This window comes from Vulpes vulpes, chromosome 4 (genome assembly GCF_048418805.1).
Source record: "Vulpes vulpes isolate BD-2025 chromosome 4, VulVul3, whole genome shotgun sequence".
In the NCBI taxonomy this organism is placed as follows: domain Eukaryota; kingdom Metazoa; phylum Chordata; class Mammalia; order Carnivora; family Canidae; genus Vulpes; species Vulpes vulpes.
This window is the reverse complement of record NC_132783.1, coordinates 43757481-43784291: the sequence shown is the minus strand read 5'-3', so window position 1 is coordinate 43784291 and position 26811 is coordinate 43757481. Positions and strand designations below refer to the sequence as shown.

At 41.5% G+C, this 26811-nt stretch overlaps 1 protein-coding gene and 1 long non-coding RNA gene across 3 annotated transcripts in view; one reads left to right on the top strand and one right to left on the bottom strand.

Annotated features, from left to right (window-relative positions):
- DAPP1 (dual adaptor of phosphotyrosine and 3-phosphoinositides 1) overlaps positions 1-20138 on the top strand; it is a 48548-nt gene extending 28410 nt beyond the window's left edge. For both annotated transcript variants that reach the window (XM_026015644.2, XM_072755581.1), the window contains exons 5-10: positions 7717-7847; positions 12099-12146; positions 13445-13507; positions 14448-14533; positions 16831-16918; positions 18397-20138. In XM_026015644.2, coding sequence (XP_025871429.1) covers positions 7717-7847; positions 12099-12146; positions 13445-13507; positions 14448-14533; positions 16831-16918; positions 18397-18465 — 485 coding nt within the window. In that variant the 3' untranslated portion in view covers positions 18466-20138. The remainder of the gene's footprint in view (positions 1-7716; positions 7848-12098; positions 12147-13444; positions 13508-14447; positions 14534-16830; positions 16919-18396) is intronic.
- LOC140598586 (uncharacterized) lies at positions 16830-21174 on the bottom strand. The gene is made up of 2 exons (XR_012001042.1): positions 21098-21174; positions 16830-16860 (listed from the first exon to the last, which is right to left on the bottom strand). It is a non-coding gene; the product is annotated as an uncharacterized lncRNA (long non-coding RNA).
- Between the last annotated feature and the right edge of the window lie 5637 nt (positions 21175-26811).

The following is a 26811-nucleotide window of genomic DNA, read 5'->3' as shown; positions in this document are numbered from 1 at the left end:
TTTATCTCATTACCCAAGCCTGCATTGCAACACTGCAACCAGCAAAGTTCTGACAATGAATTTTTACTTCCAAAGTTTATACAAAATATCATTTGAAATGATACTTTGTGTTGTATGTATGCTCAGTAATGATTAAATTCAGATTTTGACTTTCATTTGTAATCATAAGCTGCTATGTAAAACTTCCTTCATATTTGTACATAGATTTAAAATTCAACTTAAGTAGACTTGGAAATTTGAGACTTCTTTATTAGCATGGATACTTTAGGTCCATTGTTAATTTTTACTGTATCTTCTTGTAATTAGCTAAGTTTAATACACATAACCTTGAAAATTTAGACAGCATTTGTCTTATTTAATTTATTTATTTGAGAGAGAGAGAGAGAGTGAGAGAGAGCAGCAGACTTCCCACTGAGGGTGGAGTGCACAGCCCAGCTCGGGGCTCAATCCCAGGACCCTAAGATCATGACCTGAACTGAAGGGGAGATGCCTAACCTAAGACACCCTTCGTAGCATTTCTTTATCCTTAAAAGTCCAAATATTATTAGAACAAAAATTACCTTTCTCATTACCTTTGATTTCTATTAGAATGCTGTATGTGAAATAGTCATATATAATTTATTATAGGAATTATTGTGCGGTGACTTTAATCACCTACCTAGCATGAAAGCATATGATAACAAGTCAAGTGCTTTGTTTGTGCTTACCCTTTATAATAATTGGTTCTCAGTTTTGAAGATCCTATCTGGTTCTTTCTTAAATGTCAAATTTCCACTTCTCTTTTTGTCTTAATGTGGGGATTCCCAACCTCTTGGTAACCACTATAGTTATTATTATTTTATTTTGTAACGCCAGCCTTTTTTACCCAGATGGTATTTAAAATTAAGTTAAAATTCATTGGAGTTTGGGAGTTGTGTGACATTTCTGAAAATAATTGGCGACAACTCAGAATTTTGCCAAACCACAACCAAGAATCGCTTCTTCAGTGTATGCTTGCCAAAAAAGGAAATTCTCTTAGTTTGTAATGATGTGTGCTTGAAAAAGGAAAAAGCAGGCAAGGAAGGAAAGGGAAGCACCATTTGTGGGGTGCTTACTCTCCTCCGAGCATGCTATTGGATGTTTTCACATACATCGAATTACTGAATCTTCTGAAACACCCACAATAATGTGAAAGTGGTCCCACTTTCGGATGAGGAAATAAAAACAGACATTTTGAGTTTTTTGGCCAAGGGGAGCACAGCTGGCGAGCAGCAGAGCTGGGAGTGGAGTCCAGGCCCACCGTGTGCTGAAGCACCGGGACTTTCCAGTGGCCTACGGGTGACGCGGCAGCACGACATCGCCACGGCACAGTGTGACCTCGAGTAGGTTTGGGTGGGAAGATCCCCACCACAGCGACATTGGAGCATGTTCATAGGACACGGCAGGGCTATCCCCCAGGCTCTTCTAAAAGGTCTGCAGCAGTATTTTTGGGTTGTGATGTGGAGCCATTGTCCTACAGAATGTTAATCAGTTTGAGCTTCGTCTTTGTAGTTATTGCTGTTCTTATTTTATTTACATGAATTGCCATTTGAGAAACTATACCGGAGGAAATCTTAAAACAGAAAAAGGCTGGCTAGAAAACCTATGTAGGCCCGTCATATTTATGTGAAGTGTGAATGGGAAGGTGGAAGAAAAGGAAAATGAGGCACGAAGACACAATGACATCAGGAAGGAAGTGCTTCAAATGGACACTGTCCATTTATAGGAAAAAGGACACACCTTTGGTTACCAAGCGTCCTCATAATTCTTGCCCCTGCCTTGGGCCTGGGTGTTTAACTACATTTCTAGGATATTAGGATGGGAAGGGAGTCCACAGACCATCTTATTTTTCCCCTACAAAAGAAAAAACTGAGGCCTGGTGAGAAATGTTGAGGCAAAAACTCACATATCCTTTCCTCAAGCTGCCTCCTAAAGAATCCGTTTCTTTGATTTTCATTTCCATGTATGCTCTCCTGCCCACGATAGAGTACAACATCTCATGGGCCACAGAGTTTCCATGGTGTGGCCACCACGGCTGAGAATAATATGTTATATCATGAGTAAACACAGGAACTCCCAGTTCGACGCCAGGCTCTGCCGCTCACCAGCTGGATGCCCTTGGGCAAATTATGTAACCTCTCTGAGATTCAGTTTCATCATCTTATAAATTAGAGCCGATGATCTAATAGTTCATGCCTTAATAGTTCATGACTTGCTGTTGAAGATTGAATGAGATTAGGTATGTAAGACTATAAAAATAATTCTTAGCATGGCATAAATAATCATTATTGCTGTTTTTAATGAAGCATTTTTATAGTAATTCACTCCAACGTATCATATGCAAGAGTTGTACATTCCTTGGTGGATCATGAAGTGTTAGTGAGGGACGATTGAATTTGTGTTTATCAAATGTTTATGTCATCTCCAAATTTTAAGCCAGTTCCCACAGTGGATTCAGATGAAAGGTCAGATCAAGCGACCGCTCCAGAAAGAATGACCTGACTTGACTTGGGTATTTTAACAGAATCTTCTGACCTGGCTGACTCATTTGCTTTTTCATTCCTCTGTGTAGTTCTCCCTGTGAGGCTGGAAATGGAAAATTAAAGCCCCTGACTATGTAAATGAACATAGTTTCACCAGCACCATTTTATGATGGGTTCAAGTTCATCTGCAGAGCAGGTGGCAAAGAAGAAAGGAGAAAAGATCCTGAATATTCCTGTCGTTCTCTCTAGAAAACCACTTCCCACTGGCAGGAGGGGACAGGGGAACCTGTCATGGATATGCCAGTCGCAAAGTGTGTTTTCTGAGCCCGAGGGCAATAACGAAACATGGATGGATGTGGTCTTGTTTTCATTTAATTCAGCAAATATGTATTGGGGGCCACCTGTGAGCTGCACACTATTACTACTGACAATATAGTGAGGCACCAGATATCATCCTCACCTTCAAACTTCTTCCAGTCTAGCTGAGAAACCTGATGGGTTAAGCACTAGCTTTAGTGCATAAAAGAAATACTCTAAATAGAAGTTTCCCTTTTAAGAGCTTTGTGTGCTCTTGCACTACTCTGTTTCAGAATATCACCCCGATGCCTGAGGCTTGAGACTGCCCTTGCTGTGTTCCTGAGGTCCTGCAGGAATACAAGCGAGGGAGTCCTTCGATGCAATCTCACAATGTTACGTACAGAGTGGGTGTCCTGTAAGTTAGCAGTTCAGTCAAAGCAAACTGAAACGCCTGCCTTGGTCCCTCTCTGATCACCTCAAAAATGTACCTCCACCGAGTGCTTCTGAAACCCAAAGTTTCATGTCAAAGGCAGGAAGCAGCAATCTCCTTCATGTAGCTCAGAAACTGAAGTGAAACTCGCAGCCAGGTTTCCAAGACCTGTGGCGGTAGAGTTTCCTCTCTCCTCCCTTTACCAGCCCCTGCCTCCTTTTGCTTTAACCAAACCTTCTGATCAAATCCTGGAGTTAACTTGGCCTGAATATCACTAACCCCAAGTTCCTCCTTTACGGAGCCAAGGCACTACCTTGAGCCTTGGGTGGAAATAGAACGAGTCTGTGGTGGCTATATTCTATAACTTTCTTTTGATTGAAAAAACAATGGGTCAAGAGAAGTACAGGGAGAGAAGTGGATTTTTCTGTTTTTTTTTTTTTTTTTTTTTTTTTGTTTGTTTGTTTTAGTTAAGGATATTACTATTCCGTCCCAGAATATAAAGGTGGGATGAACACCAAGAGACAATAAAGAATCAGCCCTGTGATCATGCCAACTCTGAAGCTTTCAGCGAACTGAAATGCTTCCCTTGGTCCTGCTCTGATCACCTCAAAAATGTACCTCTACCCAGCTTTCCTGAGACCAGGTTTTATGTCAAAGGCAGGAAAGAACAGTCTCCTTCATGTAGCTCAGAAACTGAAGTTAGTGGGCCTTCTCTTCAGAGAAGTAACTAATTAGATCCCCGGGAAGTGGATCCCATGACTGTACCCGGGTGAGGTGTTTGTGGGGGACACCCAGGGCCTGTGAGGATCTACCCTGGTGTAGAGGATGGGGCAGTTTCTACAGAAGATGAGATCATCATAAACCCAGCAGCTATGCCAAGAAGCCTATGTATTGTTTTCTCCTTGGGCAGAATGGTCAGCTAAGAAGACCTATCTTTAGGAGGCAGGATTATCCATGGGAGCTAATGTTTTATACGCAGATTGCCATTTTCTTCCTTCCACCATTCAATCTAGCCTCATTCACCATCTTACTAGTAAAAATCAATCTATACTCAATTCTACTTTCCTGTTGACTCATTATCATTTCTCTCAGTTTAGCTTTTGTTGGTTAAACTTTAGAAGAGGTTTTTGAAATAGAATTTGATCCCTCCCCCCATTGGAAATGTGAACAGCTGTACATGCCGTTGTGGTCCTGTCCTTGCCCCCAGGGCAGGGTCATCGTGGCCCTGGCAAGGCTGGTTCCTTCCAGGCTCTTCTCTGACTTGAACCTGAATTACTATGGCATTCATTTACCCAATCACTGATCAATCCTTCATTATGTCAGCATCTGTACCAGGAGATGGAGCTACAAAGATAAATTTGGGACCATACCTGCCCTGAAGGGACTCACAGCGTTGGGAAATGCACCTGTTGAAAAGACAGTGGCTTTATAATTCCAAGTGGTTATAGTTCTGTGGCTATAAGCAGCACCCCCACCCAGAGATCCTTAGAATATAGCACAACTTGCCCTCAAGTCTATGCTTACCTCCCAGGCACTAATACTGTGGTAGACAAGATAATGTCCCCCCCCAAAGTTGCCCACATCTCTTCCTGGACCTGTGAATATGTTACGTTACCTGGTAAGAGGGAATTAACTTTGCAGATGGAATTAGGACTATTAGCTGACTTTGGATGGGGAGGTTATCCTGGGTTTTCCAGGCAGGCCCATTCTAATTGCAAGCCCTTATAAGTGAAAGATGGAGGCAGTAGAGGGAGACCCCAGACACATGGCAATGTGGGCAGGCCTCACACGCACTGTTGCTGGCTTTGAAGAGGGAGGAATGGGGCCACCAGGGAAGAAATGCTGGCAGCCTCTAGAAGCTAGAAAAGACAAGGAATGGATTCTCCCCTAGAGCCTTTCCCGAAGGAAAACAGCCCTTGCCAATACCTTGATTTTTAGATTAGTGAGACCCATTTCAGACTTCTGACCTCCAGAACTATATGATAATAAATTCAAGTTATTTTAAGTCACTACAGCTGCGGTAACTTGTTACAGAAGCAATAGGAAACCACTATAGGTGGTATGCCTGGTTGTGGACAAAAACAGGATTGACCAGGCACATCTTTCTAAGGCATCATTAAAGAAATATATTTTCATATTAAACATATGGAAACAGATGAAAATTTAGCATCATCGTTGAAAAGAAAGCATTAAGATTTCATATTTTTTCTAACCTGTGAGCTGCTTGGAGCCCTGGGCTCCAGTCCCCTCTCCCGCACTCAGATGGAAGGGCTTAGGAGGCACTCATTCGTCTTCAAGCTGTAGTCAGTGGCTTCTAGACTCTGCCATTTTATTCTTGGCAGAATGTCACACATGGGGCTTTTTTAACTCGACATTTAAAAATTCATGTTCCAAAGATGCAATCGTTGGGTTTTCATTTACGAATTTAAAAATACTCTATATCAAAGCATAATAACATCTAACATTTTCATAATCCTTTCGCAAACACTTTTTATTCGGTGCCTCAAACAGCCTTGGGAAGAAAGAGTCATTATTCTCACGTGTCTGGGGAGGAAACAGGAGCTAGACTGACTGCCCGGGGTCAATAGGTACTGAGCGCCAGTAGTGGCTCTTTCCATGATGCCATGGTGACCCCTGGGCACATCGCTAGGGGTGAGTCTCTGGGGAGGGTCACCCTGGAGCCAACCCCACACTCACCAAGCATCTGGCATGCTATGATTGTGTCACAGAGCCCCTGAGCCTGTACAACGGCTGCTCTTGAATTAGGCGTCTCTGCTTTCATTATGACTGTAAAACTGTAACTGGCCCCTTGTCCTGATATGACTGGATCTGTTCTCATGCAAGAATCACATTGACAAAAGAGCGCTGACGACGTGCAAGGGCAGGACAGAGGCTTCTGATAGCTGCGAAAGCCATTTTTCATTGTGATCCCAATGCTACAGTTGTGAACAGGATGCAGAAGAGGGAGGAGGTCAGGGTCTCATTCTTGTCTGGGGGCAAGGTCAGAGACCCTCTCCTGGCTTTTCTCAGTGCCCCTTTTCAAGTGACAGCAAGGAGTCACGTTGGTCCGCTCTCAGATGCCACGGTTGTGTTTTTGCAGTCAGTACGTCATGCATACCTGAGCGCCGAGCACCATAGAATGGTTTGGCTTTGTTTTAGGTGTAGTATTATTATCTTGTGCTTTTTAACTGCAGAGGTGATCTCTCTGTGTCCTTATTATCTCCTTCTTACTCCAGTTCAAGGTCCACACTATCTATAATCTTTCAAAATACCTTTTCAAAGAAGCCTTTCTGACCACCCCCATGAAATATCATTCTTCTCCCAACGCCACCCTCATCATCTGCCTTATGTCTTTATCTTGCTCTATTAGGATTTCCAGAACACTGCTCTCACCTGATGTATATTCTATTTCTTTTCATTTTTTTTTCTGGCTCCCCTACCAGAGGACCAGGTGCTGTATCTTCTTTGTTTGCTGTTGTATCCTCATTACCTGGACAAGTGTCTGGCACATAGTAGAGCCCAATAAATACTTGTTGAATACATTACTGAATTCTTGATATCTCCCCCACGGTCTGGTACAATCTCAGGCCTGCCTTTTATAAGACTCCAGTAAAATAAAAAGCAAGAAACCATAGCAAGAGGGAAGAAACCCTTAACTCACTCTTTTTGTAAGTTATCTGGTTCCCGATCAGCTAATTGATTGGGAGAAGGGAAGAGTATAGAGGGGGGATGGTTAGAAGTGTTGAGTCAGAAGTGCTCTCAGCCTTGGAGGGACTCACCCAAGCCCCCAAAGACTGGCCCTTTTTCTGTCCAGTCCTCTTCCTCCAGATGGAAGTGAAGGCAATCATACATAAGCTGGTTCAGGTCATGTTCACTTGAGCAAAGCAAATTCCCATGTAGCTTATTTTATTAATCAGGTGGTAGGAGACAGTAGGGAAAATGCAACGAGTCCACTTTTTTTGGGATCCACTGATTTGTTACAAGTTTGTTCTGAAACCATGGAATAAATCCTCTCATGCCCCAGTGCATTTGTTGGGTTTTACTTTCACGGCCTTTATAAAGGCTACCTGGAAGACTTCCAATTATACCTTAAAGTCTGGACCCATGTAGCCTCCTTCGTGAAGGCTTTTCCAAAGTGTTCCATAGAAGGGGTCTTCGGGTCCCCGGGCGTCCCTGGCATGTGTCCTCTGCATCTCTGACACTGATGTCATCACGCTGTCCACTTAAATGACTACCTGTTTATTGACATCTGTTGCTAGTTTTGCCTGAGCACTAGGAGAACAGAAATCATCTCATCATGCTTTATATCTCCAGTGTCCACCCTAAGTGCCTGGCACATAGTTGGTACTCGATAAACGTCAAGAAAATGAACACGGAAAAAGATCTAAAAACAGGAGGCTAAAATCTAGCCCCAGGTCTCTGCTTGTTAGCATTGGGACCTTCTTTCTGGGTCTACTCTTCTGATTATGTTCTTCTGTCTTCACCCAGGCACTCTGATTGTCCTGAAACACCCCTATCCGAGGAAAGTGGAAGAACCTTCCATTTATGAGTCTGTCCGGGTTCACACAGCAATGCAGACGGGCAGAACGGAGAATGACCTCGTGCCCACTGCACCTTCTGTAAGTGGCTCTCCATCCGCCGCCGCCGTCAGACACTCTTAAACATTCGTTTGTTCACGTGAAAACTCTAACTTGGGTTATAAAACCTGGAAAGGAACATAAGGTTTGAAGCCCATGACTCATTTCCTCTGATCCAGGGTAAATCCTCAAGAAATACAATGCCATAGTGATGGGACTGTAAACACTGAAAATGGCACGTCTATTCCCGTCCTGACTTAGGATGGACGAAAGATGCTGCTGTTCACATGGTTGGCCAAACTGTAATTCAAGTTCCCTATATTCAGAAAAAAGAAATTTACATTTCAATTATCTGCGGAAGGAAAATATTCACACGTTGACTATAAAACCCGAGGATGTTGTTTTTTCCTATTTTTTTTCTCTCCTTCACTGAAGGAGAGGTACGGACAGAAAACATTTGCGCTTCTTTGCAACGTGGGCCCTGGGCCTTGTTCAGTCTCAGTGAGGCCCCAGCGAGCGCTCATTGTCTTTCAAGAGCCCATTTCCGCTGGTCCCGTGAGCTGTGACCCTGCAAACATTCCTCCCGGCACCGCCCGTCCCCTCACGGTGCTCAGGGCTCCCCTGTCCTTCTCCCTTCCTGCTTTGTCAAATGCTCCTGCTGTAAGAGGAGCATCAGGATTTGTGCGGATCAGAAAGAAGGCAACCCGCAGAAGAAATGCCGAGAGCCGACTCTACACTTGGAACCGGCATCCCCCCAAGACACTCCGCTACAAATGACAGTTATAAATGTGTGGCCCTCCTGTCTGCAGCACCTTTTCCACCCTTCTACCCTGCCACCCCCGAGATCCTTCTTAAAAAGCAGATGGATCACATGACCTCCCTGCTTAACCTTCGGTGGTGCCTGCTGTCCTCTGGCCCACCTGGCCCTGTTCCTTCTGGTCCCTCCAGCTTCACCTGTGCCATTCCCAGGCTCACAACAAAGTGCATTTCTCTGCGCTCCTTCTGCCCGCACTGCCCCCTCCACCCCCCACAGCTATCCCCTCATCACCCTTCAAGACTGGCATCAGAGACCAGTGTCTCTCAGAAAGCCTTCCTGGGCCCCTCCTTGCTTTCTTTAAAGTGGCCCTCTTTTGTGCTGGGAGCACCCTCTGCTTGCCTTTGTCCTGGAACCATCATCCAGGGGGGCTGGGTGGGGGGTCCTAACTACCTAGGCATGCGTCTGCCTTCCCTGGTGGCTTGACACTTCTCAGGATAAGAATCATAGCTTGTCTTTGTAGCTTTGTAGCCTAGCCTGGTTCGTGGTGCATGTTACATTTTTGTTTCTGTGCTACATCCACTCAAAAATAAAAATCCTGGAAACTGATTGAAAGCGATATTTTAGCTTTGTTACAGTTGTAGGAAGACTCATCAAACTAGCAAGGTTAGGAAAGCAAGACAATAAATAGTCTCCAGTCAAAAGAGACCAAAGAACAGAGCAAGACTTACCTCCCAATCAATTCTTTGATTTCCAGCCAACCCACCCGTCCCTTCCCTGACTTTCCTCTTTACGGAACGACATGGAAGGCCTTGGAGAACCCTCACCCTGCCACCAGTCACCTCAACATCTCTTTCATCTGTCCTGTCAATGTAGCTTCACACTCTCCTCTACTGCACTTACCCTGAAGATCCTCACTCAGGGTCAGTTGGACCATACCCTACTACACGTGTTCTTTATCAACAGTAAAATGCAGGACCTAAGCTGTAGAGCGGGTGTGAGCATAAGAGGTAGCATACTTGGGTGGAAATAAACCTCTTTAACCCAATTCTGCAAGCCTTATTGCTTCCCTTCTTTGCTTACTTCAAGTATCAGATAGATTCTCCTGCCCTAATCTCAATATGACTCTACATAGAAGTGTCTGTATAATGGAGTTTTTAAAACAGTGGTGAGGAATTGGGGGAGTCTGGCTGCACCCACACTGTATAATGACAAATCCACCGAGCTTATTGTGCATCAATACATAGGGAAAACTACTAACATGTTCTAGTGTCACAGGAAGAGAGAACGGTATAAGAGCCTAGAGGTGAGAACTAAATCGAGGTATTTTGAAGACTAGCAGGAAGATCATGATTGGCATGAAGTGAGCGAGAGGAAATGTGGTAGGAGATGCGATCATGGAGGGAAGGAGGGGTGGATCTTTTCTCAAAGGGCTCACCACCCAGCTAAGTGTTTGGAAATTCACAGTGCTTTGGAGCATTACTGGCATTAGCAGGTGTCAAAAACTGTGAAGAGCCTGGACTTGACTTGCTCGCAGACTAACCAAGCTCCATGGCTTCATGGCAGACCGCTGGTCATCTGCCCCTTCCTCTAGAGGAAGACACTCTCTCCATCTTCTAAGGTTGTGTGCTCTACAAACATGCTTTAAAAATGGGTCTGGAACAAAGGGCTGTTGGTACCTTGCTGATAAGACATACAGACATGTAAGAGGCCCTGGAAAATTGTTTCCCAACGATGGGCAGGGGCCATGGAAGCCAACTGTGCTGCTACACAGGAAAAGAAGTCTCCCATCCGAAATGTCAGCTCTATCTCCTTTGAACAACATAGAAGGCCTTGGAGGACAAGATAAAGGATTTTTTGTTGTTGTTCTAAGTGCCAAGCAGAAATTGTGAGAGTTTTGAGCAACATAATTTAAGCTTTAACATTTTTTTAAAACAGTTCATTCTCACCACAAAGTGGAAAATGGAATATGGCCAAAGTTTGGAGCAAGGCGAGTATTTAGGGGGCGATTGTAGTGGTCCAGAGAGAGACAGTGGTAGTTCAAACTGGGGAGTGGGGGTAGGAACTGGTGAACTTCAGGGTGTGCTGTGCAGGTAGAAGAGACAAGTCTTAGGACAGGTTGAATGTGGTACATGAAAGAGAGTCACACGGTAGTCCAGGAGGACTTTGCTAAGATGGCAGGAGGGGTGGGTCTGGGGGACGGGAATGAGCAGTTTTGTTTTGGACCTGGGGGATGTGAAATACCAGTTGGTTGTGTTGGTAGAGATTAAGTGAGATAATATATCTTGCAAGCCTGATACAAGAATAAGTCCTATCTAAAATGTTAGCTTCCTTAGCTTTCCTGTTGTGGGATTCATCATTTTTTAACGACTCCCTCCTACTAAAATTTCTGTTCCCTTTGCTTTGGAAACATTTTTCTCTTTGTTCTGTTATCTGCCTAATGTAAGATACAGAGTAACGTCATGCTCAAACAAAATATCCTACAAGGAATTCAGTTTTTGCAATTTATGTAGTTACACATTTCTTCGTCTTAGGATCCTTGTTTCATGCATATTTCTATTTGCACAGTTCCCCACCAGTCCTTACCTTTTATAGGTGCCAGCTATGTGTTATCCTTGAATTAATGCTATGTGAGTTAAGAAGTGACTCATTGTCACTTCAAATCCCTTTTGGATAAGCAAATGTGAATAAATCTGCATTCCTGAAAGTCTTTCCCACGGAATAGAGGTCTCAAGAGATGGTCTCTGAAAAAAAGGGGCGGTGGGGGGGGGGGAATGGAAGAGGATCATGTGATAAAATAAATATTGGAAATGCTATTTCTCATGTTCCCTCTTAAAATTCACAAGGAATACTGGCATAATGCAGGCTCTGGGGAGTAATGAAATGCTCCTACTTCATCCAGAGTTTCCTAGATGTATTGACCCAATGTCAATGTGTGTGTGGGTGCGCACAGGCACCTTTGTGGGGAACACCGCTGCAACAATTTAAACAGCTAGGTTGGGCAGTCCGGGTGGCTCAGCGGTTTAGCACCACCTTCAGCCCAGGGTGTGATCCTGGAGACCCCGGATCGAGTCCCGCATCGGGCTCCCTACATGGAGCCTGCTTCTCCCTCTGCCTGTGTCTCTGCCTCTCTCTCTCTCTGTGTGTGTCTCTCTCTATCTCTCTCTGTGCGTCTCATGAATAAATAAATAAAATATTTTTAAAAATAAAAAATAAACAGCTGGGTTTCACTTAACACTGCCCAACACTGACGTTTACAAGCGCCGGGATGTGGCTTATGGCTTGCAAATTACTCTCAAGTTAGAAGAGAGTCTTCCAGTGATCACCTGTTGCTACAGAATTCCTCCAGATGATCCAGTCTGGGAACAGTCTCTCACAACACAGGGAGGATTTTCAAGTGTCTCGGGGAAGAAATGTAAGGCAATTATTTAAAGGTCAAAGGCAAACTGGTGTTTCATGTTCAAATAGGACCGAAATAGAAAGACAAAAATCATGTTGTAATAGTTCTGGGCTTCACTTGGAGTTTCTTTCTTTTTCAGCTGGGCACCAAAGAAGGTTACCTCACCAAACAGGGGGGCCTGGTCAAGGTAAGAAGACATGTTTTTGCTAGCACCGGCCATAGACAGACAACATGTCATGTAGACTAAATTCTTGCTTTGACTTTTTCTTTTAAAAAAGCATAATTGCCTATTTTGACCCAGTTATAATATTTTCCTGTTTCAAGAGTTGATCTTTATCACTAATATTAGTCAACATTCTGGAAAGTCACTTGACTTTTCTTTGGCAATGTCAAAGGTGTGAGAGTAGTTTACTGTTACAACCCGCCACTGCCCCCAAAACATACAGTCCTTTTCATGGAACAATCCTGGAAGAAAGTAGCAAGTTAACTCTAGAAGATTTCTCTCTTTTTTTTTTTAAACAAGGAAGTCAAAATTGTATAAAATGTTTACCTAAAAGTAGGCCAAAAACATCACTGGCATTAATGTAACTATGTTATAAAATCCCAAAGAAAGCACAATTTAAAACTTTACTAATCTGGGGCATCCACTGTCCCTCCATTTGTGTAATTGTGCCTTTCAAAGTACGCTACTTCATTTTAATGTGCTAAGAAGGCCTTCATAGAATATGTCTACTCCTCCCTATTTTAAGAGTCAGGGCACTTAACCTGCTTGACGTTAACCTAAATATTGTTACTTGTGTTCCTATTAGACTGGATGCTCCCTAAGAGTGGAAAGTATTTATGCTTATAACATACTTATTTTTAAGTTGTCTGTTACTTTTTTTAACTGGGCATATTGCCACTCAAGAGAAGATGAGGGTTCTGTTAGTACCTAGGAGGGAGAAGGTGGGAACCAACAGCACCTGCTACCAATACTGTGGAATTCTTAGACAACTCTTAGAAAATCATGTAGTTTGAGGTTGTTCAACTTCAATTTGTGTATTTGTTAAACAATAATATTTTTGGCATTGTATAAAGGATGTAATATATATAAATCTCCAAGGGTAGTATCTAGCCCATAATAGGTGCTTACAAAATGGTACCTATTCTTATCATAGAGTTAATAAACATTTAGTGATTTGTCATAAATCACCTTGGATAATAGACTATTACTATTACTATTGGGGATTGGCTAGTTTAGACTATTACTTTGTATTTGTTTACATCTGTCAATATCTCTGCCTTCATCATGAACTCTACGTATGAAATCATTTGTCTTTGTAGATATTTTCAAACTTTTCTTCAGAGATGACTTTGCCATAACAATATTTTATTGTAGCTAATCTTTTAGATTCTTTTCAAATGAAAGGAAATGGTCCAGTTCAAATACTGCATTCCCATGTCCAAAACCTACATGTTTTTGTTTTTGTTTTTGTTTTTCCTCAGACCTGGAAAACAAGATGGTTCACGCTGCACAGGAATGAACTGAAATACTTCAAAGACCAGATGGTGAGAAACATGATAATACCTTTTCCTTTTAAAAATCAGCTCTCTAGATGGAAGGAACATCTGCCATTGAGATCTCTGATTTTTTTCCCTATGAGCAACTGAAACACCAATAAATGTTTGGAAATATGAATTCTTGATTTGTGATATGGGCAGAGTTTTTCTTTTCTTTTTAAGTTAGCTCTACACCCCGTATGAGGCTCAAACTCATGACCCCAACCAAGATCAAGAGCTGCAGGCTACATGGACTAAGCCAGCCAGGAGCCTCGAGCAGAGTTCTTTCACAAGGATGAGATGTGTGTTCCAGCAACTGCTCTTTTGAACTGGCTCAACTAGCTCCCAGTGCACAGCATCCTCTTAGGGCAATGGGATTGTTCTCTTGTCACCATGTATTAGCTCTCTCTGCAGCAATTTCTCCCTTTATCAAAAATATCCCCAACTCTTGATCTCAGCTCAGGTCTTGATCTCAGCGTCTTGAGTTCTAGCCCCAAGATGAACTCCACGCTGGGCATGGAGCCTACTTCAAACAAACAAACAAACAAACAAACAAACAAACAACAATGTCTGTTTCCCATGCCCATTTCATTAAGCCAATTTGAAATTATTTTATTTCTTCTTACTTTCCATACCCCAATTTTCTGAGAAAACAGAAGTTTAAAAACATGAAAGAAAACTATGATTCCCTTCCGTATTTAAAATGCATCTCTGTTAAATTTAAATTGATAAAGACAATCTTTTTCTAACATCCAGTTTCATAACTAGCCAATCCCCAAACCAGGGGTTATGACACCCCTTAGTAAGCTTCTCCATGATCAGCCCCCTCAGTGAAAATAAAATGGCCATAGTGGAAGATTTTTAGGGAAATAGGTGCTGAACAAATTTATGTGTTTTTTTTGTGTGTGTGTGTGTGATGACAATAGGCTGTTTTTTTTTTTCTTTTAAGTCACCAGAACCGATTCGGATCTTAGACTTGACAGAGTGTTCGGCTGTACAATTTGATTATTCACAGGAAAGGGTAAACTGTTTTTGGTAAGTTGTTTTGTAAAGAAAATGATTTCAAAAGTCTTCTTGCCAATTATTTTCGCTGAGGAATAAAAAAAAAGAAAAGAAAAGAAAAGAAAAAACCCTGAATGTCCTTATGTGTATGAATGTCCTGATCTGAGGTACATGGATTTAACTAACACACAGGACATATATGTCAGGAGTGCTTCCAGCTGAGTGTGACGTAATGGCTCATTTAAAGGGACTTAAACAAATAGGCAGGTCTGGTGGCTACAGTTTTTTATGTGGTATGCTGCCTAAGTATACGTGTAACAGGATGCCATTCTCATCTTGTTCCTTTGGAGTTTTTTTACTCAATTTTATTTTTAACTTTGTTGCCTCCAACAATGAATGATTTGTATTATTATGGCAATTTCTGGCAGATGACAAAACACAAAAGTGTTTTGTTCTAACCAAATCAGTATATTATGACAGTTTTCTAACTGGGAAAAGCAAAATGTCTTGAAAAAGAAGTGTCTTATTTCCCATCAAGTTTTATTTTAATGTTTTTCAAACATACAAATGTTGAAAGATTCATATGCCCATATACCCTTCAGCTACATGCATCATTAACATTTTGCCCTGTCAGTTTTACCACTATTCATTTTTGTCCTGAACCAATTGAATTATAAGTTGGAGATATCATGGCACTTTACCCCTATATACTCTTGTACACACTTTTTAAGAATAAAAATCTCACTATTATTCCCCTAATTATTCCCCTAAATTATTCCCCTAAATTAACATTAATTCTGTAACATCAACCAATAATGGGTATCTTTTTAAAATTCAGTTAAAAGTAACCATATGAGCCAGCAGGGGCATTACTTCTTATATAACAAAATATCAGGAGGCAGGCAGCTAGCTTGACAAGATCAGCACCAGCATCTCTAGAGTTCTCTTGGCCTTTAATGTTTCACTTGCTACTTTAGTGTCCATGAGAGCTACTCCAGCTTTAGGCCTCACATTTTCATGTCAGTCATGAAGGATGGAGGGTTGGTATCAGCCATTTCTGTCCCTTTTGATCACAAAGGCAGACATTTTCTCAGAAATCTTCTATCAGATTTCCACTCCTATCTCATTGGCCAGGGCTGGGCCCCATGGCCATTGCTGGCAGCAGGGGAAGTTAGAAAACTAGTAGGATCATAATTTGCTCCCAACTAATTATAATTTATTGCCTGGGGTCCTGTTAGCAAGAAGAAAGGAAAAATTTTCTGCATTAATAGGCAATTAATAATGTCTCTCACAGGGAGTACCAAACAATGACAATTCCAGAAAGTTTTATACAGTGTGTGCGCAGTAGCACCACTCCCTCCCCACTGTCTGCTCCTCACCCACCTGGACCTCACATCAAGGTTTACCTTCTATGCACAGGGACTTACTTCTTGTCTATTCAACATTAATTACTGATACAAACAAGATATACTGCTTGGCTTTAAGCAATAGAAACCCTTCTGAATTTTAGTTCAAGGCTTTTTAGGCTTTTTTTTTTTTTTTTCTTGAGAGGAGGGAAAAAGGATTTTTAGTGTTTTGCATCCCAACTGTAAGGATAGGAAATACAGGCAGGATGTAAGTTAGGGCTGACCTTATTAGTCAAAAGATTTGACTATATAGCCAAAGAGACAGTCAATGAAGAGTTACCATATTCCTGGAATAAGTTTTTCATGCGAGTAGGAAAGTTTGTCTTCTTCCAGCAGAGATTAACTCATGACAGAGCGGGCAAAATGAATAGTTGAAGATATTTATTATCCTTTTTCCTGTGTTCTGAATAGTTAAAACTGCTTACATCCACAGAGGAGAGATAATTTCTCATCCAATCAAGCCAACACAAATGAGTTTCTTCAGAAAACTCTTATAAGACTTACTTATTCTTTGAATCACAGCACAGGTTCTGAGTCATTTAACACATCAGCTGAATAAACACAACGTGTTTATTATATTATATATTGTATTATAAATACGAGTGTTGTATTCAGTCTAAGACATAAGCAACAAAAGGATCTGGGGGTGTCCTGGTCATGTTTTTTCTTTTTCCAATTCTCATTAGAAAATTGAAATCTGACCGCCGCGCCCCCCCCAAAAAAAGAAAGAAAATAGAAATCTGGTTGATGATGATAATATGAATCTACAACTTCCTCAATATTTCTGCCACTTGCTGGAATTCACCAGTTCTTCCAGTAGCTTTGTTGATTCTTTTTTTTCCTGTTGAATGTTCTAATTACCGTTCAACCGATATATTCAGGCAACCGTCTGGAGCATCTTATGTGTTTCTTTTGTCTTATCAGCTTGGTGTTCCCATTCAGGACATTTTATCTCTGTGCAAAGACAGGAGTAGAAGCTGATGAGTGGATCAAGATATTACGCTGGAAACTGGTGAGTTATACAAGTCCTCTGGATGCCTAGGACTCAGAAGTAACATGTTGATGATTTCAAATGTATTTCTGTTGCTAGTGTCAGACTATCCCCAAGAATCAATGGGATGTCCACTGGCAGGCTCATGGAATAGTCTGTTTATTCTCATGAGACACAGAAGGCACGTAGACAGGGGTAAAAGAGAAAAGAGTTGCACTGGGATCTCTGCCCCAGAGCCTTAGCCTCATGCCCTCAAGTATGTTAGTCTTCCTTTGAGTGTGCAGCCTGGTCCAGTCTTGCCCAGAGGAGGTCCCATGGGACCAGAAGGTCAGTTAGGGGAAAGTTGACATATTTCTATAGTAGAAAATCCTTTTAAATAGAGGAGGAAGGCTGCCAGAGGAACTTAGCTCAGCTTTCAGTGTCTTTGTGAAGATCAAGACAAAATGTGGTTTATTTGGTCTACTTCCTATGTACCCCTGCCAGGGGGAAGACAGAGCACTTATAAAAATTTACCAGTCTCATACATTTTTTTGTATCTATGTTTGCAACTTAGTGAGTCGTTAGTCAAGAACTTATCCTTTAAGCTTTCTAAAAATTTTCATAAATACCATCTTGAAACCCTTGATGCTTTCCAATATAAACAATTTTTCCTGATATTTTATGTAATTAGCTGATATGTAGAAATTCGTTGCATATCCTTTTCTAGATGCTAGGACTTTTGTTTTTGGTTATCTTTTCAGTTTGAAATGCAAATAAATATACCACTCAGTCTGAGATAGTTCCAAAGTATTTGCTATTCAGTGGGGAAATACTTTGCCACATAAAACATTTACTCAGATAGGAATCAGCTTTTTATTCTTTGTATTTTGTAATTATGCAAGTGACATCATTATTTGGGGAAAATTAAGGTAAAAAATATCAAATTCACACACTTTCAGACTTCTCCCTGTGCAAATAAGTATTCAAAAACAAAATTTAGTCATTCTTCAGTGTTTTTTTTACCTGTGTGCTCCACTGACAATGTATTATAAACATTTTTCCCTATCAATAAACTTAGAGTTAAGTATTCATTTTGATTCATTGAGTAGTATTGCATTTTATGAACTGCCATAAGTATTAGGCCAATTCCCAATTTGTATGTGTTTTAGAAACTACTTTACAGTATTTATCCTGAGAAAAATATAGAAAATCATACCAGGGGCACCTGGTGGCTCAGTGGTTGAGCCTCTGCCTTCAGTTCAGGACCTGATCCCAAGGTCCTGGGATCAAGTCCCACATCAGGCTCCTCTCGGGGAGCCTGCTTCTCTTTCTGCCTCTCTGAGTCTCTCATGAATAAATAAATAAATCTTAAAAAAAAAACCCATACTGAAAATTGTCACCTATTAATTCATTTATAGTGGCACCATGTTATTACTAACCAGCATGTCTTATTTAATATGTCAAGTTCGTTATCTTAAAATTACTCAATAATAAATATGCACGTGCATGCTCTATTACAGTCTCAAATAAGAAAGCAGCTCGACCAAGGGGAAGGCACAATCCGATCTCGGTCATTCATCTTTAAATAGACCTTTCCTGACTAAGGATGTCCTGACTCAGGAGCAGGGTGGCATGGTCCTTGATGCTGTGATCCACAGCAGGCTTCAGAGGAAAGCTGACTAAGGATTTCTCTTTCAAAACAAATCAAAAGCAGATGCGGATTTGGACTTTTCAGAACACACCACATTTGCTGACTCACAGGTCACTGCTTGCCCTTCAAGATGTTGTTGTCTTCTTGAGAATATCAAAGCATCATCGTTCTGATGAAAACAGATGGAACCACCAGCCCAGGCATGCTCACTCTCAGAATGCCCAATAGAAGATAAAGGGATCTTGTTTTCCCTCACTGTGGTCCTCAAGCTGGTTGACATTAGTTGCCTAGAGTCCCATTCTGCCTTACAGTCAGCTCATCTGACATCCAGGTTGTGCCATCAACCAGGACGGGAACAGCTGTGTACTTTGACTGCCTCTACATCAAGTGTATGGAAATAGCAAACACCAAAGATGGGGGGAGGCAGCGTTATTTTTGCTTGTCTTTTCTCTTCATACAGAAACAATTTCCAAAACTAAAATGGGAAATGTTGGCAGTTATTTATTTTTCTCTTCATAAAAGGCTCAGAAATCTAGAGGGTCCTTCCCTCCCTTCTAATGATAAACCTGTGAGAATTAAATATCCTGTGGACTATCAGGTAGGAAGATAAAGGAAGGTAAAACCTAAAAAAAAATCTCTTCATCATTTTGGGGGGCAATGTTTTCAAGAGTAAGAAAACAAATGAGGAAAGATAATAAAATAGTAGATGACTTGTAGTTTAATAATAGTAATTGGCATTATTATCACTCTAACAATAATAGAGCACTTGTAGCACCAATTTGACTTCATCCAACACTTCTGCCCATGGATTGAGAGACTTCTCAAGCAGAGAAGAGTGTGCTATGGCAATCTCTTCCCCAGGGTGAGCTGTCCACACTGGCCCAGGGGAAGTAAGAATCACCTTGCATTAATTTCACCGAGCACCCTGAGCTTCATTCAAGAGCAACTTCTGTTGCCAGTTAAAGGAGCAACACTAAATCCACTCAAAATATATGATGATGTGTTACTCCACATTTTCAAGCTAGAATCAGGGGGTTGAAATAAGAGAACAAGACGCTGGCATCCAGAATTCATAATTAGATTCGAATCCCTCCTCTTATCTTTATTAATATTGCTTTTTTAGTAGAAGTTTTATAGGTAGGAAGAGAGATAAAAGTGGAGGGAGACCCCAAAACTAAAAAGAGTATGGTGCAAAGCTATGATCTAACACTGCTTTTGCAGTCCAAGTGCATACCTTCATCAGTACATTTCTTCTGTTACTTAGACACCCAGGACTCAGAAGTTATATTACATTTTTGTATACTTCAACAAGGTTTTTAATGTATTTTGTTATGTGTATCATATGAGATAAAGCAAATGTCAAGTTAAAATGTTTTGTGTCAGTTTCACAAAGGAGTTCCAAATGAATCCCCACTGAGGTGTGTGGTGCGTGTTTTGTTTTCGTAGAACCAAGAGTTTTTCTTTGCGTAGGTCATATTGTTCTTACTTTTTTGTAAAATGTGCCATGTTTATTTATATTCTTTGGTTAAGTTTATTAAAAAGAGCATTTTTTTGTGCCTGTAATACTTTGCTATTAAAATATATGCTTACTATCTGTAATTTAAAAAGAAATAGAACCGATTACTGTCATAAATGACCATGAAGAATCCACTTCTGTTAGACTGTGTGTTACCAAGAATTTGGAGTTGAAGAAATAGTCCCTGTTCTGAGGGAGTTCTTAGTTAAATATGGAAAAGATAATAAAGACATATATGGGGATCCCTGGGTGGCGCAGCGGTTTGGCGCCTGCCTTTGGCCCAGGGCGCGATCCTGGAGACCCCGGATCGAATCCCACATCAGGCTCCCGGTGCATGGAGCCTGCTTCTTCCTCCGCCTGTGTCTCTGCCTCTCTCTCTCTCTCTCTCTCTCTCTGTGACTATCATAAATAAATAAAAAAAAAAATTTAAAAAAAGACATATATGATCATGGATAGAAATAAACAAGACAAATTCTGCATGTGAGATACACAAAGCTCTATGGTGGAGGGTATATTTCAGCAGGGATAGAATCATTTTTGGAGGGGCTTTGACGTGAAGAGGTCAAGCTAATTGGTAATATATGTGACATATACTACGTCATTAGCACTCCACTAGATGTTTTCCTGCTGTCAGCAGTCCTGAAAAGTGGATTTTGCCCCCTGACAGGAGCCTGGTGCAGTTCCCTCAGCTATTTCTCCAAGTCCAAGAGGAGGGAGGATATTTTGTGCAAACAGCAATTGGAGCAGGGCTGTCTGAGAGAACAGCCAGTCGGGGAGGTCTGAGTCAGGTCTTGTCTGCTACCAGGTAGGTGCTTAACATAAAGGAAGTGCCACTTAAGACACAGCCAAAGTGTTAGGGGGTATTCTGAGAATCCCCGCCCTCCTCCTGCCCAGGTAAATCTTGCCCCATGGAAGCACCGTTCCCTCTGGACTAGGGGAGTCACTTCCATGATGAGGACAGCTATTCGTGTCTCTGAAGGCAACCTGTCCCCTATTGCTGAGCCACTGAACCTGAGAACACTCAGTGAGTCAGAGCCCTTCTCTTCCCACCCACCTGGCTTGCAAGAGTAGGCTCCTCATCTCCCCTCTCGCTTACGCCATGTGCACTGGTCAGAGAGTTGGGCTGTGTTCCTAGTTCAAGCAAAGAGCAAGAGAACTTATATTACAGGGTTAACACCAGTCCTACTGCCCTTCCCCTCCACTACTTCAGGTTGGTCGCAACAAACCCAATTTTTTGCCAAACTCTTCCAGGCCAAGTATGCTGCAGAGCATACTCAAGCTTACACTCAATCACTGTAGCACAGTTTCTTAAATCATCAGTAGGGAAGGACCAGATTTCCTTTTTCTTTCTGTTTTTAAACTTCTGATCTATCATAGACTGAGATTTTGTAAAACCCAAGGAAAAAAGTCATTAGGACATGAGGTAAAACTACAAATATCACAAATCTCAATTTTTTATTATCAAAATCAACAGACATTAAGTTGGTATGTCTAATTGCTATAAAGTAAACACTTTATTCTCAACCCCTGTGTTATTTTGTCACGTACTGCTAACAGGCTCCATAGCCCGGCTTGTGGACCCCATTTCTAGTAGCTCTGGTCTAGTGAACCTGCAGATAAAAGGAAACCGAGCACTTTCCTGAGAAGGAATCCACCCAAGGGAAGAGAAAGTCGTGCGAATGTTTTGCTGATGGGTTATGGACATTCGTCATGGGGGCAGGGTGATTCCGAGCACACTCTTGTCCGTTACTCCCACAGTGAAAATGTAAAGGAGCGGTTTCACTAGGGTCCTAAGGGGAACACGTAGGAATTGTAAGTTGTGTCACATGCATAGCTGTGCAGAATGCACCCTTAGCCTCCAGCAGCATCTAGGCACTCATGTTCTCACTACAGTAGCAGTGGCCAGGATGGAACTCCCAGAGAATATGAGCAAGAGTAAATGAAATGGGTAGGTGTCTGCAAAAACTGGTTTCAGAAGTAGATCTATAGGGCTCGGGGGTGGGGTGGGGTGGGGGAGGGGCCCCCAGAAATATCTGGAAGACATTTGAAAGGGACTGGGTCTTCCACAGAAGAAGCAAAGATGAAACCAGAGAAGCAGGGCGAGTTCCTGAACCTGTGGTTATTTCTCCAGTTCTAGAATGCTTACTTGGTATAGACTTACTCGGGACCTGGCAAATATCCACCTCCATTTTCTGACCTGCACTGTGGAGAGCTACTGTAGTCGGAAAGGACAAATGTGAGTCACTGGAACTGTCTCTACTTAGGAAGATAGTAAACCAGAAGCAATACCACATTTCTGGAATGGTTTCGGAGATTAGTGTCACCGTCAAGGACTTGAAGGATGCGGGGGTGGTTGATTCCCACCACATCCCCGTGCAGCCCACCTATTTGAACCCTGCAGAGAACAGGATCTCATAGGATGACAGTGGATTATCAATCAGGTGGTGACTATAACCGCAGCTACGATTCTAGATGTGATTTCATTGCTTGAGATTAACACAGCCTCCGGTCCCTGACATGCAGCTATTGATCTGGCAAATGTTTTTGCTATTAGCAAAGGCCGCCGGAAGCAGCTCGCTTTATCTGGTAAGGCCAGCAATCCACCTTTCACCATCCTACCTTGGAGATTTATCTTACTTCAGTTCAGCCTTATGTCATAATTTAGTCCACACCAACCTTGACCACATTTTTCATAAGACATCACATGGGTCCACTGTATTGATAACATTATGCTGATTGAACCTAAGGTGCAAGAGGCAGCAACGATTCTAGACTTAGTGGTAAGATATTTGGTTGAGGGTGGGAAATAAATTCAGCAAAAACTCAGGGGCTTTCATCTCACTGAAATTCTGGGGGCCCAGTGGTATGGGGACAGGTCAAGACAGCTTTTCTAAGGTAAAGGATAACTTGTTGCATCTGGCCCTTTTCACACCAAAAAAGAGGCACAATACCTAATGGGCCTCCTTGGATTTTGGAGTTAATATAAATCAGATACCCGTCATGGAATTTGCTGGTTTTACTATGTTCTCCATCATCCTGAAGCTGCAGCCCTGATAGAATGGTGGAATGGCCTTTTGAAGACTCCGTTAGAGCACCACGTAAGTGGCAATATCTAGCTGGGCTGGGCAGTGTCTCCATATTCTAATGCTGTGGTAGTCTAGAGGTTTTGGTTTCAAAGCAAGGAATGGTGGAAGCATTCTGTTGCTACCAGCTTCATTGGACTTCTCCTTTGGAATCAGCAGGTACAGAAGGGAATTAACTGTACTGACTGGGCCGATTGGTCCTGATTTCCAGGGGGACACTGGGCTGCTACTGCACCATGGAGGGAAGAGTATGTTCACGACACAGCACATCCTCTAGAGAATCTCAGGATCACCGAGTCCCATGACTAAAGTCAATGGAAAACTACAATTCAGGCAGGACAACCAATGGGTTGGATTCTCCAGAAATAATGGTTTGGGTCACCCCACAGGCTAGAGCTGTGATCAGCTGAGGTGCTTGCTGAGGGCAAAAGGAATATGGAATGGGTAATGGAGGGCCGTTACGAATACCAGCTACAGCTACGTACTCAGCTGCAGACACAAGGACTGTGATTATTGTATTTCTTGTTTTGTTATGAATGTTTGTGTGTAGATGAATGTGTATGAATACACATATTAAGCAAAACTTTTCTTTCCTCTTGTATTCTATCATTCAACTTAAGATGTATTAAAAAGGGTTAACCTCACATCACAGTCTTTAAACTACAGTATCTGGGTGGCTCAGTTGGTTGAGTGACTCTTGGTTTCAGCTCAAGTCATGATCTCAGGGTCCTGGGATCGAGCCCTGTGTCAGAGTCTGTGCTCAGCAGGCGTCTGCTTGCATTCTCTCTCTTCTCCCTCCCCCTTTTTCTCTCTCAAATAAATATTTTTAAAAATATAGTATATGAAGGAAAAAAGTGAATGAACGCCCAAGTACTTTGCATCCTCTGGGGAAAGTGAACATCTTTTCTGTATGTAGGTTAGTTGTTTGAGGTTTGACAGAAATAGAAGTTGGCTACTGACTTTATTTGAAGGTAAGTATGCTTTAGGAAGATGGATATGATGCCAAGCCCACAAGGGTAGTCCGAGGTTAGTTCTAGGTGTCAACTTAGTAAGGCCATAGTACCTATTCAATAGACCATGAATCTACATGTTGCTATGTATTTTGTAGATGTGCTTAAATCAACATCATCTGAATCCATGGAATTTAAATAGAAGAGATTATTCTCCATAATATGAGCAGGCTTCATCCAGTTGAAAGGCCGGCCTTATGAGCAAAACTGAGGTTTCTGTGAGGAAATTGAAGTCTTCTGCCTGAAGACTGCAGTCTCAGCTACTGCCTGAGGATATCCAGCCTTCTGGCCCACCCTACAGATTTTGGACCAGCCAGTTCCTGCAATCACATAAGCCAATTCCTTGAAATTAATTTAATACATATATATTCTGTTTCCGTTTCTTTGGCAATCCTTAATACAATTTTCTTCCCCAAATACCGCATCAACCATGTTATTATAAATTTTGCTTGCTGGAATATTTTATTCTTTTTGAAGTTAAAAATTCAAAAACCAATGAAGTTTACACTGAAAAGGTTCATTCCTGGGACCCTTGTTCCCCAGGTACCTAGCGCTACTCCTTGGGAGGCTACAAGTGTTACCAGGTCCTTCCCTACTGTTACAAACATGTACATACAAGTGTATTTTTATTTCTTATATATAAATTGCAGCACACTATGCAATTTCACACCATGCTTTTCTCACTGAACATATATTGGATTTCTATCTCAGTAACTAAAGCACTTCTCCCCTTTTCTTTTCCACTGGGCAAATGTAGTAACTTATTTAACTAATCCTCTGATTAGGGTGACTAATAATTTATCTAAAGTGAGACACTTGAGAGTTGAAAAGAGCATTAATAGGGGCACCTGGGTGGCTCAGTCAGTTGAGCAACCCACTCTTGGTTAAGCTAAGGTCAGGGTTGTGGGAGCCTGTTTGGGATTCTTTCCCCTTCTTCTTTTCTCTAAAATAAATAAAATCTTTAAAAAGAGAAAGAAGTAACATTAATAATTACACAAAAAATAACAGGTATAAACTGGTACTGTTAAGAAGCCCAGAAAATAGGGCTTACCCTATCTATGATGGGATATTTAGGTTGTATCCATTCTTTCGGTTATCACCAAATTGCAATGAATATACCTACAAACACATAGTTTTGTACATGTCCATTTCCATCAGTAGACATTTCTAGAAGTGGAATTGCTGGGTGTGGTAATTTTTTTAATCTACTTGACTGGCCACAGGGTGCCCAAATAAACATTATTTCTTGTCTATGATGATGTTCCATCATTCAACCTGTGGACTAAGTAGATTGCCTTGTGCTGTGGGAGCAGGCATTACCCAATCCATTGAAAAGTATGAATAAAACAAAATTGGAAGGAATTTGCCCTGTTTGCCTCACTCTTGGGTTAACACATGTTAACTTGTCTTCTGCCTTCAGTGGGATTTATATCATTGGCTCCCCTGGTTCTCCATCTTGGCAGATGGCAGACCATAGTACTCAGCTTCCAGAATTATGAGTGCCAATTCCTCCTAAGTGTTTTATATTTGTGTAACATTTATAATATATATTTATACATAATAAAAAATGTGTATCCTACTGGTTCTAATTCTCTGGAGAATTCTAATACATGAGGCCAAAGGTTATGTGCATTTGGAAGTTTCACAGAGACTGCCACAGAGTCCTATATAAAGGGTATACAAGATATACACTTCTACCAGAAAGGCATAAAAAATGCCTGTCCTACTTTATTGAATAATCCTTTTCCCACTGGCTTATGTCATCCTCATAATGTTTTAAGTCCTCATATGTCCATAGTAAAGTCTGTTTCTGGGTTTTTCTGTTCCATTGACCCACTTAATTGTGTACCTAATCAAGTTTATACTACTTTTTAAAACTAGTTCATCTAGTTTTATATAACCTTTTCAAACATTTCTGATTTTCACCTATTTACTTTTACAGGTAAGCTGTAGAACAATTTATCTCTTTCAAACAGAAATTTTAATAGTAATATTAATATTCACCATGGGAGGATTAAAAGTATCTCCATTTATTATAGTTTCCTTTCTTGGGATTTTTAGGCATATATTATCATCTGAAGTTAATGTTCTGCATTGCATTAGCAACAATCTCCGGTACGCTATTCAGTAATAATCCCAGATAATGGGAATTCTAGATTTGATTTTATTTTGGGGTACTTCTATATTATAATGTGCACATTCAATGCTTTATTAGGTTTCATGAACTATTGATAGCTCCCTGCAGATCAAACATGTCTCCTGCTTCTATTCCACATAAAGGCTACTGCTCTTGCCCAACATAAATCCCTCCACCTCTGGGTTTCTACAGCATCCTGGATAGCTGTATCACTATATCCTATGCCTGTTTTTATTTACAGAGCTGTAAGTTCTTCAAAAGAAGGTACCATAACTTAGTTTCATGTTTGTATAAAAGCAGGGAGAGGGGAAGAAAAGGAGGGAGGGAGGAGAGAGATAGGGGAGAAAAGGCAAGCAGGCACAGTGCTGACTACTCACTGCACAACTCCAGGGACAGCATTCACACATTCCACATGAAAGGTACCTCTGGAGCACAGAAATATGATATGAATTGTACTTCTTAGAATTCTGCAATGTGGTAGCTCTGGTGCATGGCACACAACAGGTGCTCAATGCATGTGTACTGAACTCTACCAGTG